The sequence below is a fragment of the Apteryx mantelli genome, chromosome Z (genome assembly GCF_036417845.1).
Source record: "Apteryx mantelli isolate bAptMan1 chromosome Z, bAptMan1.hap1, whole genome shotgun sequence".
Lineage (NCBI taxonomy): Eukaryota > Metazoa > Chordata > Aves > Apterygiformes > Apterygidae > Apteryx > Apteryx mantelli.
Window position 1 is genome coordinate 77,129,501 of NC_090020.1, and position 14,080 is coordinate 77,143,580.

The window sequence follows — 14,080 nt, forward strand, 5'->3', positions numbered from 1 at the left end:
GTGACGCTATTTACTCGCTGCCCATCTTAATATATTAGCTTACAGCCCGAGCGCTTCTCTCCTAGTGCCCCATGCAGAGCCGCCGGCCCTCTGCCACCGGCGAGCAGCATCTTCGCTGCAGCAGCCCTCTCCCTCGGCACCGGCGGCTGCAGCCGGACACCCCGTCGCATCCCCCCCGATGTGGGGTCTCCAAGGAATGGGGGTCAGGGCAAGGGAGGTGGGAGACGTGGGTCTGTCCCCCTCCCGCATGCTCTGCCGGGAGGGAGCCTCTGGGAAAAATCCCTTGCAGGGATGGCTCCGAGACAGTCAGCAGAGAAGATACCAGCCGGCTGAGGCATGGGCAAGACATCTCCAAAACTGTTCCCACCTCCCCACCAGTCTCGGCCCTTGGAAACCCTCCTGCCAGGCCAGCTGCCAAGCCCGAGGCGATGCTCCAGCTAGCCCAGGGCGAGGGGGGATGCTGCGCTCTGGCCCGGCGGGTGCTCACATGGTCCCGTCTCCCTACGCCAAGATCCGAAAGGTTTCTTTTCCATTATTCTCCTGGAACAGCAGATCCCCCCGCAACACGGAGCCACCTGCTGCAGGGCACAAGAGTGTTTCGCATCTGCTTAAAATTGTTAATTGCTTCTTGCCTTAAGCACCCGGCCGCATCTTTCAGATAGAAGCCAGAGCAACATGGCCAGCTCCGAGCCCCGTGGTTGTCCTCTGCCCACCGCTGAGGCCTCCATCCCCTGCCGGGCCGGGCCACCGTGCTCAGCGCAGGAGGCTCCCTTGCACGTCGCCCACCATGAACTGAGCCCTGGGGGGGCTCACGCCTGAAACTTGGCGGGTCTGAAAGGGAAAGGAGAAAGCCCGGAGCTGCAGAGGCTACACCAAGATCTGGAGGAGCCGAAGCCACTCCAGTTCAGGAGGAAGAATAAAAATGGGGATCAGTTCGTAGTGCAAGCCGGAAGGGAAACTTGGGGATGTGGAAAGAAGGCGACTTATCTGGGGCTAGCACATTGGAGCCAGGACAGGGGTAATTCAGTGATTATGACCCTAAAAGGCTCATTCAATCACAGGCAGCAGGAGCCAAGGAGAAACTAGAAGATAAGGGCAAAAGCAACAGTAAAACTGGAATGAAATGACAGCCATAAACCCAGTACCGGGAGGGACAGTAAAACCACAGTTTGGCAGCAGCCAGCAGGCCTACGCTAATTCCTTTCTTTTCTTATTAAAACGCTCTCGTTACAAATTAACTCCCTTTGCTCAATATTTATTGTTTCACCTGCCCGGGAAGGGGTCCCGCCGGCGTTTCGGTGCCGGGAGCCTGAGGCGCAGCGGCACAGCGGCGAGCGTCCTCGGCTTCAGCTGCGGCTCTGAGCCACGACGGCGGCTGCTGCGGGGAGCAAGGGAAGGGGGCAGGCGGCGGTGGCTCGGGTTTCGGGCTTGAGGGGTCCGTGCCAGGGCTGCAGCTCTCCTGCTGCTTCCCAGACACTCTTCGGTGGGTGCTGAGGACATGCACATGTAGCTGAAGGTGACGAACGTGCCGGGCTGGGAGCTTCGTCTCCCCCAGGGGCTGCGAGACTCACCCATGGCCGCAGGCAGAGTCAGTGTTGGAGCCAGCGCTGCTCCGGGTCTCCCAACACACAGGAGCAAGACTTTGGGGGTGATGCTCGTTGTCTGACGTGGCACACGCATCCGTCCGCTGGGCTCAGCAAAGCCCAGTGCCGTCTGTCCTGCCAGAGCTCCTCGCCGAAGGCATCCAGTCCCCGGCAGGTCCCAAAAGCAGGTCTCCAGCCAGACTGGCTGCGCAATGCCTGGTCCGTATCGGGACCACATCCTGAGCCCCAACTGAGCCTTGCCGCTCTCAGTGCTGTGTCCTGGCACCCCACACGCCCCAAAACTTCCTCCACCAGCCCACACATCCCACCCCGACCTGCTAGGGCAGCAGGCCTCACTCGGCAGGGCTGCCTTTGCCAATGGTGCTTTACTAGACTTTGCTCTCCCCCAGACGAGAGGTTTCTCCTCCCGGGAGGGACCGGTTCCCACACGCTCGGTCAGAGTCCTCTGGCGTCTGGCTGGTAAATGGTTCCCGCAGAAGGGACTGGGCTGAGAACGAAGCAGTCTGACCTTGCCGCTTGGCTTTATCACTTGACACCCACCCGCGGCACAAGCATCCTCCTGCCCGACACGGGAGACGATGGAAATGGGCAGTCCCGCAGCCCAGGGTGAACGCTTCATTTTTTCCTCGATGCAAGGCTCCAGCAGCTCTGAGAAAACCACTTCCCTTCATAGCCCGACACATTTGTCTCAGTGGCATCAGAAAAACAGATGAAAATGAGACTAAATTTCTGGCCATCCCTCCTCAAGTGGCTCTAAATCTCCACATTCCCACTGGGCTAATACCTTGCTCCTTGCAGAGCGTGGGACATGCCAACATGCCGACTCAGCTCTGGAAAGCAGCACGGTGGCACCACCGCCCTTTCCTAATCCCTCACAGCTCTATTAACATGCCACGGCGAGAGCAAACGCCTCTGTGGGATCTTGATGTGTTTTTAATGCATTAACTCCGTGCCCGAGGGCAGCCACCAAAAAGCTTCATCTCTCACTTTGCTCTTTTGCTCAGTCCCCTCTTGTTCTCCCTGTCATCTTCCCAGGTCGCCCTCGTCTTTCCCTCCTGGAGCAGTCCAGCGCAGGGACTTCAGAGGACAGATTTGCCCAGGCAAAACACAGTTTGATGTGCGGCCAGGAGCAGAGCTGCACCAGCTGGACCCCAGAGGAGCCGCGCTTGGAGCACAGCCGCGGCATTTCCATCGCGCTGCCTGCGCGCTCGCTGCCGGGTTCACGCCGCACACCGTCCCCGCGCCCCCATCCCTCCTCCCCGGCCTGGCGGTGCTGCCGGGAAGGGAGTGCACGTGGGAGACCCGACCTCAGCTCTCCACCGTCAATACTTGGTGATGGTGGGCGGAAAACAGAGGGTGGAAGAAGGGCGATGGCTTTTCTGGACTGAATTCAGCAGTTTTCCACGCAGCTGGCTCCGGGCTGGGACACTGCCCCACTCGGGGGAACCGGTGCAGGAGAGGTCTCCCAGCTGAGACGATGAGGCTGGGAATTAGGTATTGGGTAGTGCCAAGCAGCAATACCCAACGCGTAATTGCTCCCCGGGCTGAAATCCCAGCCCAACACACTGGTGTGAATGTTAAAGACCCTGAACAAGCTCTCCACAACTAAGCGGCTGGGTGGCTTTTGGCTTCCCCAAAGGCCTTGCTGGGGGAAGGTGGCTCCTAGGGTTCAGGACAGGGGTGACCTTGCTGTCACAGCACAGGGCAGGGGACATGCAGGCAGTTCCCCTCGTAGGGGCATCAAGCTCTGACAGCCTGTTTCCCTCCGTCGCTGCCAGGCCAAAAGCAAGGGGACGGCTCCCTTCCAGCCGCTCCACTAACCTGCACTGGTCTAGACGCTTTTAATCTCTTCCCCGTAAATCCAACAACACTCCCCCACTTTTTTTTTTTTTTTTTTTTTTGGAGTACAGCTGCATTTTAACTACCAAAACGTAAAAGGCTTCAGGGCTTTACAGCAAGGCAGTGACGGTTCCTGTGCATTGCAATGCATTTGCATCCCAGCCGCACAGAGCCGCAGTCGCTGGCTGCTTCGTCTGCACCGGCTTGGTCTCCGCTCCTGCAGACGCGAGCCGCCCTCACCTTCCCATGCCTAGAGAAACCGCTCTGCCTCTCCCTCCTGGGCTTTCCCACCCCCTCACACACAAGTTAAAAATACCCGAGCGAGCGGAGGTGGATCTGCCGCCTGTTGCAGGGAACGGGGGGAGCTCGGTGCAGCCCGGATCTCACAGCCGTTGCCGGCTCCCAGCAGAGCCAGGCCATATCCCTGTGCTTCTCCTCCTCCCAGGCCTGAGGCCACAGGTGACCTCACCTCTGAAGTTTTCCACAGCAGGAAACGTTTTTGGAAACAAAATAAAAACAAAAGAGAGCCCACACACCACTTAGCCCAGCTCGGAGCTATTCCAGCAGCAGCTCATTTCCAGCAGCCGCTACCTGGCAGGAAGGGCAGCCCCGCGTGGGCACCCGTGCTCCTCAGCGCACACCGTCTCCCTAGGTTTCATCCTAAATCACAACGCAGCAAACAGGCTGTTCATTAGGCACTGTTTAATTAAGCAATATGGATCCTGCCTTGATATTTACAATCCCACTTGTTCTGATTTATTAAAGAAAGTGTCTCGTTTTTAAAGACGGCGACTGTAAAGTTTAATACCGCTTGACTTATTGCGAGTTTCATTTACAGCTCTGGGCTGACGCGATGCGGACCAGGCACGGAGCCGGTGGCCTATTAAATCAGAGCTAACTACGCGTGCAGCAAGAGATGACTAGCTTCGTTACAACCGGTTCAGTGGTTAATTACCCCAATCTGGATTCACATATTTAAGCCAATTCGCTGACGCTTTTCCAGGCCCTGGGGAAAGCCAGGCAAATTTGAAGCCGGGTTGTCGCGAATGTGCTCACGAAGGGACGGCGACTGCAAACGAGATGGTGGCAGAGCCCTGCCGCAGCCCTTCGCTTCCCAGCGCTCGAACCCTGCACAGGCACCGGCTGTCCTGGGAAACAATAAAAAACTTTGCAAAAGGCCGGGCTCTGAGCCGAGGTATCTCCCTTCCTCCTGCCCCCGTGCTGAACGATGGCTCTGAGCTTGAGGGTCACCTCGAGGGTCACCTATGCAGGTCCGTGCGCTGCTGCCCACCACCATCTCGTGGGACTGCAGCTTCCCAGCGATGCTGGAAAAGCACTTGGACACCTGCAGGCCAGGTGGAGGCCTGAGCCTGCGTGATGGGACTGGCTCTGGGATGGGGTGATCACAAGCACGGGAGGAGGGGGCTCAGCACCTGCATCCAGCCCGGCTCCGAGCTCCCCTGGAGCTGCATGCCATCCCAGCCCTTCTCCAACCCCAGCCTCGCGGGGCAGCGATATGGGAGCAACGCACAGAGCTGGGGAGGGGGAAACAGCGCTTGCCAGGAATGGTTGTTTAGCAGGTGGCAAATGAGTCCTGAGGAGGAGAACGTTTACCTCCTTGCAAGATATTTCTAGTCCCCAGGAGACCAATTACAGACTTTGTAATAATACAGGCCTCGTTACGGAGTTAAGAATATGGATCTTTGGTAACAATTAAAAAAAAATTGCATTAGGACACGACAGCAGACGGTGCTCAGCACCCAGCACCACGCGACGAGCATCCCCATCAGGGCACACCCCCAAGGCTACCTACCTGCACCCTCCAAATCGGCCCCGGAGCCAGCCCTGCATCACTGCCCGGGACCGACCCCTGCAAGGCCCCAGGGTTTCCCCAGCCCCAGGAGCAAGGGGAAGGGGCTGCAAGGGGGAAGCAGAGACCACAGAGCTGTTTGCAGCACCCCTCCAGCCCAGCGGCCAGGCTGCTTCCCCCCCCCTGCCCCACGGGGTGGGCACGGAGGGGCTGGCAGCACGGTGAGCTGAGCTGGACCCACCTGGCTCCCCTCTGGACTCAGCTCCAGTGAAGATCCAGCCGCTCGCTGCATCCCATCAGCCCCACACAGCACCGCCGGGACCTGCTGGCGTGCAGCAGGCAGGAGGAGGGCCACGGCCAACCCACGGCCCCGAGCAGAGGGAGAAGAGGAGCAGCCCCGTGGCTCAGCCCTGCCCCGGAGCAAGGGCTCTGTGTGCTCAGCCTCTGCCTGAGGCCAGGGAGCCGCAGGCAGGAGTCTCCATGCAGCAAGTTTGCCAGGCCTCAGCCCTCTCCTAGGAGGCACGGGTAAGTCCTGAGCGGCACAAACACCTCCCCGCTGTCAGCTCCTTCCCGAGCCTGCCGCTCTCAGGGACGGGCTCAGAGCTCCCCCCAGGGAGGAAGAGGAGGCAGTGCAGAGCCAGAGACAGCAGCAGGAGGCACAGGACTCCCTGGCACCTTTGCAGTCCCCAACGTTATTCCCCCCACAGCAGTTACGGAAGAGGCCCCTCCGCACGCCTGTACCCTCCCATCCGGGGCCAAGAGCCACCAGGCCGCAGGCAGAAGCGCTTTGCTCATGGGTTTTATTGGACAGAGGGGCTGGGCCCCTCCACGGGGCAGGCAAACCCGCCAGCACCATTCCCAGCTCCACCAGTAAGAGACTGGTTTGGGAGGAGGGTAAGCCCTTTAGTGCTGATAACAGCGCTCTGCGGAGGCAGGAAGACGCAGCCTGGGATGAGGAAGGAGCCAACAGAAACGGTATCGCCTGCACATGGATGCAGCAGGATTAGGGCTGGGGTTACCTGTACTCCAGCAGGCAAAACTGGCCCACAAGCCAGGCCCAGCCGTGACAAGGCTCAGGAGAAGGTGCCTTGGCAAGGAAACGAGAGGGCTCACAAGCGACGCGAGAGAGGCCTCAGCCTAGCCCTCCTCACCACCCAGCGACTCCTCTCCCTGGCCCCGCCGAGCAAAGCCGGGGTCCGACTCCACCGCTCCTCGTCACGATGCCTCCTTGGGCCGCTGCTTGTAGTGCACCTCGGGGAGGTTCCTCAGGCGCTCAGCAGCCTGCGGGGCAGAGCACGAGGGTCAGGCAGGCAGATCCCAGCGACGGCTCCGGCGCGGGTCGCTGCGGCTCCTGGGAACGTGGTGCCCTTCCCACCCGCTCCGCCGGCCCTGCCCGCGCTCACCTGCTCCGGGGTGAGGTCTCTCTGCGCCTGGGCGAGCATCTCGTAGCCGACCATGAACTTGCGGACGGTGGCGGAGCGGAGCAGGGGTGGGTAATAGTGGGCATGGAGCTGCCAGTGCCCGCAGTCCTCCTCCAGGTGAGGGCCTGTGGGGGCTCCTGCCAGGGGGGCAAGCGCTGCGCGTGAGACCAGGCCCTGCCAGGCTCCCTGCCCCACTGGGGAGGGGACAGGGACACAGAGGACACGGCACTCCAGCCCTGTGCTGAAAACCCAAAGGGCACAAGCGTCACAGCCTTCAGGGCACTGAGGAAAACAGGCAGAAGGCGGGAGCACACAGCTCCTTTGCCCCCATAACCCTGGTGCTCAAAGGCCCCCAAGCGATCAACAACATGAGTAGGGGAAACTGAGGCAGGGTGGTCTGTACGCCCTCCCCACAGCTGTATCCCACTCCCCAGCGCTGCTGGGTACTCAGCCTCCCCGCTAGCCATCACGTCCTCTCCCCTCCCCATGCTACAGAGGGAACCCAGGAGTCCTGGCTTTCCGCGCCAGCTCCATGTGCCTGAGCAAACCAAGCCTGGCCCAAGCAGCAGGTCTGATCCCCTGCCAGGAGCAAACAGGTACCATGGGGTGAATGAGACGGTCCCAGGGGTCCATCCAGCTCCCCCAATCCAGCCACTCACCATGCCAGCCCATGGAGTAAGGGAAGGAGACTTCGAAGAGGTTGTCATACTTGATGAGAAGCCTCTGCATGATGGACGCCAGGCCTGCAACGGAAGCGCTAGGGTAGTTGCACCTTGAGCTGGCTGGCCTGCCCCTCCTCACAGCCCAGAGGGCTAGAGTATTGGGCACCATGCGCTTCATCACCCCAGAAAAGGATCTCGGTCCCCCACTGGTATGGTCAGATCCCACACACCTGGGTTCTGTCCCCACCTGCGCCACGCCGGGAAGGTTGGACAGGACGGACTCACCTGCCAGTCCAGAGGATAACAAGCAGGGAGCCCATCTCCCACCGAGCTGACCCCTGCCCATCCCACACCCAGCCCTGCTCCCCACGGGGACGCAGGACTCTCCCGCACTGCCAGGCTGCTGGGAGAGCTTCCTCCTAACAACAGAGGGGAGCACGCACCACCCAGCCAGACCGAGCGAGAGCTACGGGGTGCAGAGCCACTCACTGTCCCTCTCGCCCTCGCGGAGGTCCTGCAGGCGGCAGACGTGACGGCGGGGCAGCAGCAGGGTCTGGAAAGGCCACGTGGCCCAGTAGGGCACCACGACCAGCCAGTCCGCGTTCTCCACCACCAGCCGCTCCTGCAAGACACACCACTCGATGGAGCCGCGCGCAGGCCCATCACCCCAGGGACCCCAGCCCCGGGCTCACGTGCTCCCAGCTCCCACGGGCCCCGCTGTTGGGGGCTGGAAGGGGTGGGGGCCCCGTCCTGTCCCCCCAGCACACATCCATGCTCCCAGCTCTCAAGGGAAAGCACAACAGACCCGTCCTCACCTTTCTGCAAGCCTCCTGCTCGGCGTACTCCAGCAGCATGGGCACGCCGTGCTGGCCCAGGTACTCCCGTTGGGTCCGCTCTTCCAGCTGGGCCTCATTCGGGAGGAAACTGCTGGCCCAGATCTGTGAGGAGGGAAGCAGGGCATGAGGACACGGTTACCTGCCTCCCCGTTCTCCCTCCCTTGGGTGAGATCTTGCCCACCTGTGCCCACCCTACGGAGCCTGCCCTACCTCCCAGCCTACAGAGACCCCCAATCCATCCCCAGTTCAGGACCCCCTCGCTCTCCCACTGCTGGGGACAGCGGCAGGGGCAGGGGGCACCACCAAATACATGGAGCAGAAAGCCTTCCTGACCCTCCAGGGACAGGCCCTGAAGCAAAAAGGACAACCTGAGGCAGGGCTGGGAACACCGGGACGAACGGGGAGCTCTGCAGACCCTCACTGTCCCTTCCCAGCCACTCTGGGCTCATGTCACAGCCCCCTCACTAAAACCTGGTCAAGCTGGGGGGCATCTGGCCATGCTCCCTCCCCAGCAAGGAGCTCTGACACCCCCTGGTACACAGGGATGCCCGAGCCTGGCTCCCCATTTGCAGGCCCGTGCTGCCACCAGGCGGATAGCCTGACACGTGGCAGCCGCAAGGGACAGTCCCCAAGAGGAGAGGTGGCTGGACAGGCATCGGGGAGGGGGTCGTCCCTGCAGGAAGGGCTGGGGTCGCTTTGGGCCCAGGCACTCAGCTCAGGGGAGGGTTCGGCATTTGCTTCTTCCGCGAGGGTTTGCTGTTGTAGGGTCACCCGGGGGGACTCCCAGTTGAAGCAGGTCGCCCGTGGGACAGCCGGGCTCGGCCCTCACCTGGCAGTGGGGGTGAGGGTTGGAGCAGCCCATCATGGCTCCCTTGTTCTCGAAGATCTGAGGAGCAAGACGTGCAGGAGAGCAGGTCAGAGTGCCCGGCCAGCGCCGGACACCTGGGTCCCACCTCGGCTTTGTGAAAGCGCCGGGGCTCAGCCCAGCCCCCTCCGACTGCCTCGGTGTCCCCGCTGCAACGGAGCCCATAGGAGGGCAGAGCCTCCAGGGTCCCACCCGGGACCACTCCGGGGCCCCAGCACAGCACCCCTGTGCCCCGTGGTGTGGACGCACCTGCACCCAGGGGTACGCGGCACCCAGCTCCACCGCGAGCTCGACCCACTTGTCAACGACAGCCCGGATCTCGGCCAGAGACATGAGGGGCAGCGTCAGATCCGACCAGGGGTGGAAGCACATCACCTTGCTGCGGAGGAGAGAGGCGCGCGGGGCTGGGGACACGCGGGGCGCCTGGGCTCACCCGCGGACCTCGGCCGACATCCTCACCTCGACCGAACGCCTGGAGCCGCCGGCTGGACTTACCACACTCCTCGGGCGGCCGCCGCGCGGAACAAGGGGTGGTCGCCGCCACCTGGGGGAGGACAGGGGACGAGGTGGCCGAGCCGCGGACGCCCGCTCCAGCCCGGCCAGCGGCCCCCAGCCCCAGGGCCGCCGGGCGCCCGCTCGCGCGCGAGACCTTACCGGGCTCGGGGGCGTCCGGCTGCAGCGCGGGGAAGTCATTGGGGAAGACGAACGTGCTCTCGTACGGGGGGTTCACCTGCGCGGGGCCGGAGGCGGGGGTCAAGGGGGGACACGGACACTGGGGGGGGGACGCCGGGGATGCCAGCGGGTACCTGGCCGTTGGCCCGCCTGGCCCCGGGGCACAGGGGGTTGCTGGGGTCCCAGCGGGGCACGTCCTCGGGGGGCGGCTTCTCCACCTGCCCCTGCCAGGGGCGCTTGACGCGGTGGGCCGACACCAGCACCCAGTCGGCCCGCAGCGGGTTGTAGCGAGCGTGCTGGTGCTCTGCGGGGAGACGGGGCCGAGGTGTCACGGCGGAAGGAGCACCGCAACAGCACCGCCACCGCCGCCACGCACCCTCCCGCGGAGCGCGGCTCGGGGACGGGGCAAACTCCTGCTAGCCCACGGGCCAGATTCGCTAGCCCACGGGCCAGACTCGCTAGCCGGGGGCCGATGCGAAGCAATGGGGGGCAGGGGAGGGGGGTGCAGGCCGCCCCGGGGCGCTGCCCCCGGCCCCGCTCCCCCCTTTTCCGCCTCGCCCCACTCGAGGCAGGAGGGACCCGCAGGCCCGGCGCCCCCAGCCGTACCGCTGGCCCGGAAGGGCCCGGCCGCCTCCATGGCGCTGCGCGGCCCCGCCCTGCCCCCGCCAGCCCCGCCCATGCTCCGCCCCCTACCCCTCGCCCCGCCCCCTAAGCGGCGGTGCCCGCCCCTCTTCTGTCAGCCCCGCCCTCGCCCCGCCCCCTCTCCCCGCCCCCTAGGCGGCGGTACCCGCCCAGCCCCGCCAGCCCCGCCCCCTGAAGCAGCGGTGCCCGCCCCGACCCTGCCAGCCCCGCCTCCCCTCCCCGCCCCCTGCAGCGGCGGCGCCCGCCGCGGCCCTGCCAGTCCCGCCCCCGCCCCGCCCCGGCCCTGGAAGCCCCGCCCCTCCCCGCCTCCTGCCGCGGGGGCGCCCGCTCCTGCCCTGCCAGTCCCTCCTTCCGCCCCGCCCCGGCCCTGAAAGCCCCGCCCCTCGTCCGCCCCGCCCCGCCCCCGCGGCGGCGGCGGCCCGCGCGGCGGGCGCGCGCTCGCGGGCGTGGGCGCGCGGCGCGCGGGCATGGCGTGGGCGCGGGCGCGGGCGCGGCGGGGGCGGGGCGGCGGGGCGGGGCGGCGGCGGGCGGGCGGCATGGGGGTGCCGGGGCCGCGGGCGCTGCGGGCCGGGCTGGCGCTCGGCGCCCTGGCGCTGCTGCTCCAGGGGCTGCGGGCCTGGCTCGCCGCCAAGCGCTACGAGTTCCAGGCGGCCGAGATCGCCCAGCTCGCCCGGCACCACGCGGGTACGCGGCCGCCGGCCCGGGGCAGGCCCGAGCGGGCGCCGGGCCCGGCGGGCACGGGCCGGGGGTCGGGGCCGAGTGCGGGGAGGGGGTGAGGGCCGGGGTGGCGGGGAGCCGGGACCGGGACCGGGATCGAGGGAGGGGGCCGGGGCCGGGACTGGGGCAAGGGGGGAGCGGGGAACCGGGACCGAGGGGGAACCCGGGAACTGGGACCCGTCGGGGGGGGACCGGGATCCAGGGGGGACCGGGACCGCGGAACCGGGGGAGAATGGGACCGGGACCGAGGAGGAAACGGGGAACGGGGGGGGGACTGGGACTGGGATCAAGGTGGGACCGGGATCACAGGGGGACTGGGACTGGGGGAGTTGACTGGGAGCGGGGAACCGGGACCAGGATCAAGGAGGGACCAGGGAGCCAGGACCGGGGGCATCCAGGGCACCGGAGGGGGCTCAAGGTGGGACCGCGAGGAGCGGGATGGGACCGCGGCGGAGGAGGGAAGGGGGAGCGGGAGCATCCAGCCCGGTCCCGTGGGGCTGAGCCCCCCAGCGCTGGGGCTGGGCTGGGCAGAGCCGCAGGTGGGTCGGGGCAGGCTGGACGGGGCCCTGGCAGGGCTGCCGGGGGCTGCGTGTCCCCAGGGCAGGACACCGGGGCCTGGCCCGGGCCGGCACCCAGCCCCGGGGTGGGCTATGGGGCTGGAGCGCCCGGTGCTGCACGTCCTCCTCCACCATCTGGGTCCAGGCGCCACCGTGTCTGAAGGCTGCAGAGAGCCGAAATCCCCCCCTCCCGAGGGGGAGACCCCTTGGAGGAAGTGCTGGGGCCTCCTGGCTGAAGGATGGAGATGTGGGGAGGGAGGTTCGGGGGGGCTGGCAGGGCCTCACGGCGACCCTTGGGTGCTGCAGGGCTGGACCACGAGCTGGCTTTCTCCAAGATCATCGTGGAGCTGCGGAAGAAGCACCCGGGCCACATCCTGCCGGACGAGGACCTGCAGTGGGTGTTCGTGAACGCGGGCGGATGGATGGGCTCCATGTGCCTCCTGCATGCCTCGCTCACCGAGTACGTGCTGCTCTTCGGCACTGCCGTCGACACGGGGGGCCACTCGGGTAAGCGGGCTCGGGGGGCCTGGCCCCACGGGGCTGGCGGGGAGGGGGGTATCGGAGGTCTTTCTGCCCCGCGCCTGCAGGCAGCACCATGAAACCTTGGCAGAGCAGAGCTGTGCTGTCCCCTGTGCTGCTGGTCGCAGCTCAGCCGCCGTAACGTGGCCCGAGAGTCAAAGTGCTCAGCAGCACGGCTATGGCCAGCCCAAAGCTGCTCAGGCTCGTTTGCGCAGGGCCCCCGTTGACAGCGTCACGGTGGCTGCGTTGAGCGATTGTCACCGCCAAGCTGCAGCCAGGGGGTGACCGTCAGGGACGCTGGGTTCGCTGTAGCGAAGGAGCCCCTCTCGCCGGCCGTGCCTGACGTGGCACGGAGCTGCTGCAGACAGGGACGTGTGGGTTGGCCGCCAGGGCTTTGCTGGACGGAGTCCGTGTCTGCCGAGACTCGGTGCCTTCACGCAGCCTGGGCAGCTGCCGGCGTTTCAACCCTGTTCGTGGGAAATGGGCAGTAGAGCAGTTGAAGGTAGCCCCCGATTCAGTGGTGGCATGTGGGTGTCATTTGTCCCAGGTGCCTGGCAGGTTCTGCTCGCGGCCAGCCCCCCCGGGCAGAGCCTTGACAAGAGTGTTTTTACCTAAGATGCTGTTGTTAAACAAGCAGTAGAGCCTTTCCCCACCTCCAGCAGGCTGGGGCTCGGGCACCCCTCCGCCGTGGGCAGCCGTGGGGGGGCAGCCCCTGCAGCAGCCTCGCTCGTGCCGCGCGATGCCATCCTGCAGCTGCTGCCTCAGCAGCAGCTGAGCCAGGTCCCGGTTCATGGTGTTCTGGGCAGCCAGGACTCTCCACGTCCAACTGGCAGGCGGAGGCAGGCATCGCATCTCCCCACCGCTTCGTGAGGGAGCCGATGCCAAGACACTCTGGGAACGAAGGGGGCATAAAGATACTGAGCAGCTCAGGCTGTCGGGACGTGGCCGGTTACGCAGGGAGCCTGGGTACCACCAGGCCTGGTCCACTCTCTTCGGTGCTTGCCCAGGCTTCGCTGATGCCATGGGGCTGGTGTCCTTCCCCACTGGAGGGCTGCTCCTTGGCTCTGATCTCAGCCACCAAGTTGTCCCTGTACCCTCAGGGCCCTGGGCAGGCATGCGCTGAGCTGATGCCGTCTGTCCTCTCTCAGGTCGGTACTGGGCGGATATCTCTGACACCGTCATCTCGGGGACCTTCCGGCAGTGGAAAGAGGGAACCACCAAAAGCGAGATCTACTATCCAGGTAAGCACAGGAGCAGCAGTGCCCTGCGGGCTGCGCACGTGCCTATCTGTATCCACGTCGCCGGGGCACAGCTGCTCTGCGGCCTGATCCTCTGCTGTGGTGCAGAGCCTCCTCCTTCCAGCTGGCAGAAGCCAAGAGCTTGGGATGGGGGGATTCATAACCCCTGAGCACATCCCAGCATCTTAGCGGGTGCCAGGAATAGAGAAGTGGCTGGTTACCCCAGCGAGCAAGGCTGGAGAGGATTTAGAGGCCTGCCTGGCATGGGGCACATAGTTCAGGGTGCTCAGCACTGTACTTTCGGGGCCCGCACATCCCCTCTTTGGGCACGATCCGGGAGCACCACCCGCCACTGGGAGCAACGCCGTGCCTGTGTGTTGGCAGGGGACACCATCGTGCACCAGGCGGGAGAGGCCACGTCCGTGCAGTGGAGTGCGGGCACCTGGATGGTGGAGTATGGCCGGGGCTTCATCCCCTCCACGCTCGCCTTTGCCCTGGCTGACACCCTCTTCAGCACTCAGGACTTCGTCACCCTCTTTTACACCCTGCGGGTCTACGCCAAGGGCCTGCTCTTGGAAGCCAATGCCTTCTTCAGCACCATGGCTTGCTGAGCCCGGCTCGCCGGGGTGCTCTGCAAGGCAGAGCTGGCTCCTCTTCTCCCAGCCTTCCTCCCTCCTCCTCCTCCTCCCTGGGACCAG

General features: G+C 65.0%; 2 protein-coding genes across 5 annotated transcripts; one reads left to right on the top strand and one right to left on the bottom strand.

Annotated features, from left to right (window-relative positions):
* Positions 1–4,076: 4,076 nt before the first annotated feature.
* Positions 4,077–10,358, bottom strand: GALT (galactose-1-phosphate uridylyltransferase). Of its 4 annotated transcripts, none has more exons than XR_010886953.1 (12): positions 10,316–10,358; positions 9,844–10,013; positions 9,692–9,767; positions 9,533–9,581; positions 9,287–9,416; positions 9,002–9,058; positions 8,152–8,274; positions 7,826–7,958; positions 7,334–7,417; positions 6,657–6,811; positions 6,405–6,534; positions 4,077–5,765 (listed from the first exon to the last, which is right to left on the bottom strand). XR_010886953.1 is itself a non-coding variant. In XM_067316085.1 (11 exons), exons 1-11 carry the CDS (start codon positions 10,344–10,346, stop codon positions 6,469–6,471), a joined length of 1,074 nt encoding a protein of 357 aa, XP_067172186.1. In that variant the 5' UTR covers positions 10,347–10,358; the 3' UTR covers positions 4,078–6,468. The 4 variants fall into 4 exon arrangements, 1 of the variants encoding a protein (XP_067172186.1); XR_010886955.1 differs by having other exon boundaries at positions 4,081–4,586; XR_010886954.1 differs by having other exon boundaries at positions 4,081–4,591.
* Positions 10,359–10,878: 520 nt separating this feature from the next.
* SIGMAR1 (sigma non-opioid intracellular receptor 1) lies at positions 10,879–14,080 on the top strand. Its single transcript, XM_067316207.1, has 4 exons — positions 10,879–11,035; positions 11,932–12,132; positions 13,293–13,385; positions 13,767–14,080. Exons 1-4 carry the CDS (start codon positions 10,888–10,890, stop codon positions 13,991–13,993), a joined length of 669 nt encoding a protein of 222 aa, XP_067172308.1. The 5' UTR covers positions 10,879–10,887; the 3' UTR covers positions 13,994–14,080.

Excerpts from the sequence above, each read along its gene's own strand:
- GALT (XM_067316085.1), bottom strand. The coding sequence starts at position 10,346 with ATGGAGGCGGCCGGGCCCTTCCGGGCCAGCG. Across the intron at positions 8,275-9,001 it reads ACCCTCACCCCCACTGCCAG|ATCTGGGCCAGCAGTTTCCT; the intron begins GTGAGGGCCGAG and ends CCCTCCTCACAG. Across the intron at positions 6,812-7,333 it reads TTACTCCATGGGCTGGCATG|GAGCCCCCACAGGCCCTCAC; the intron begins GTGAGTGGCTGG and ends CCCCCCTGGCAG.
- SIGMAR1 (XM_067316207.1), top strand. The coding sequence starts at position 10,888 with ATGGGGGTGCCGGGGCCGCGGGCGCTGCGGGCCGGGCTGGCGCTCGGC. Across the intron at positions 11,036-11,931 it reads GCTCGCCCGGCACCACGCGG|GGCTGGACCACGAGCTGGCT; the intron begins GTACGCGGCCGC and ends TGGGTGCTGCAG. Across the intron at positions 13,386-13,766 it reads AAGCGAGATCTACTATCCAG|GGGACACCATCGTGCACCAG; the intron begins GTAAGCACAGGA and ends GTGTGTTGGCAG.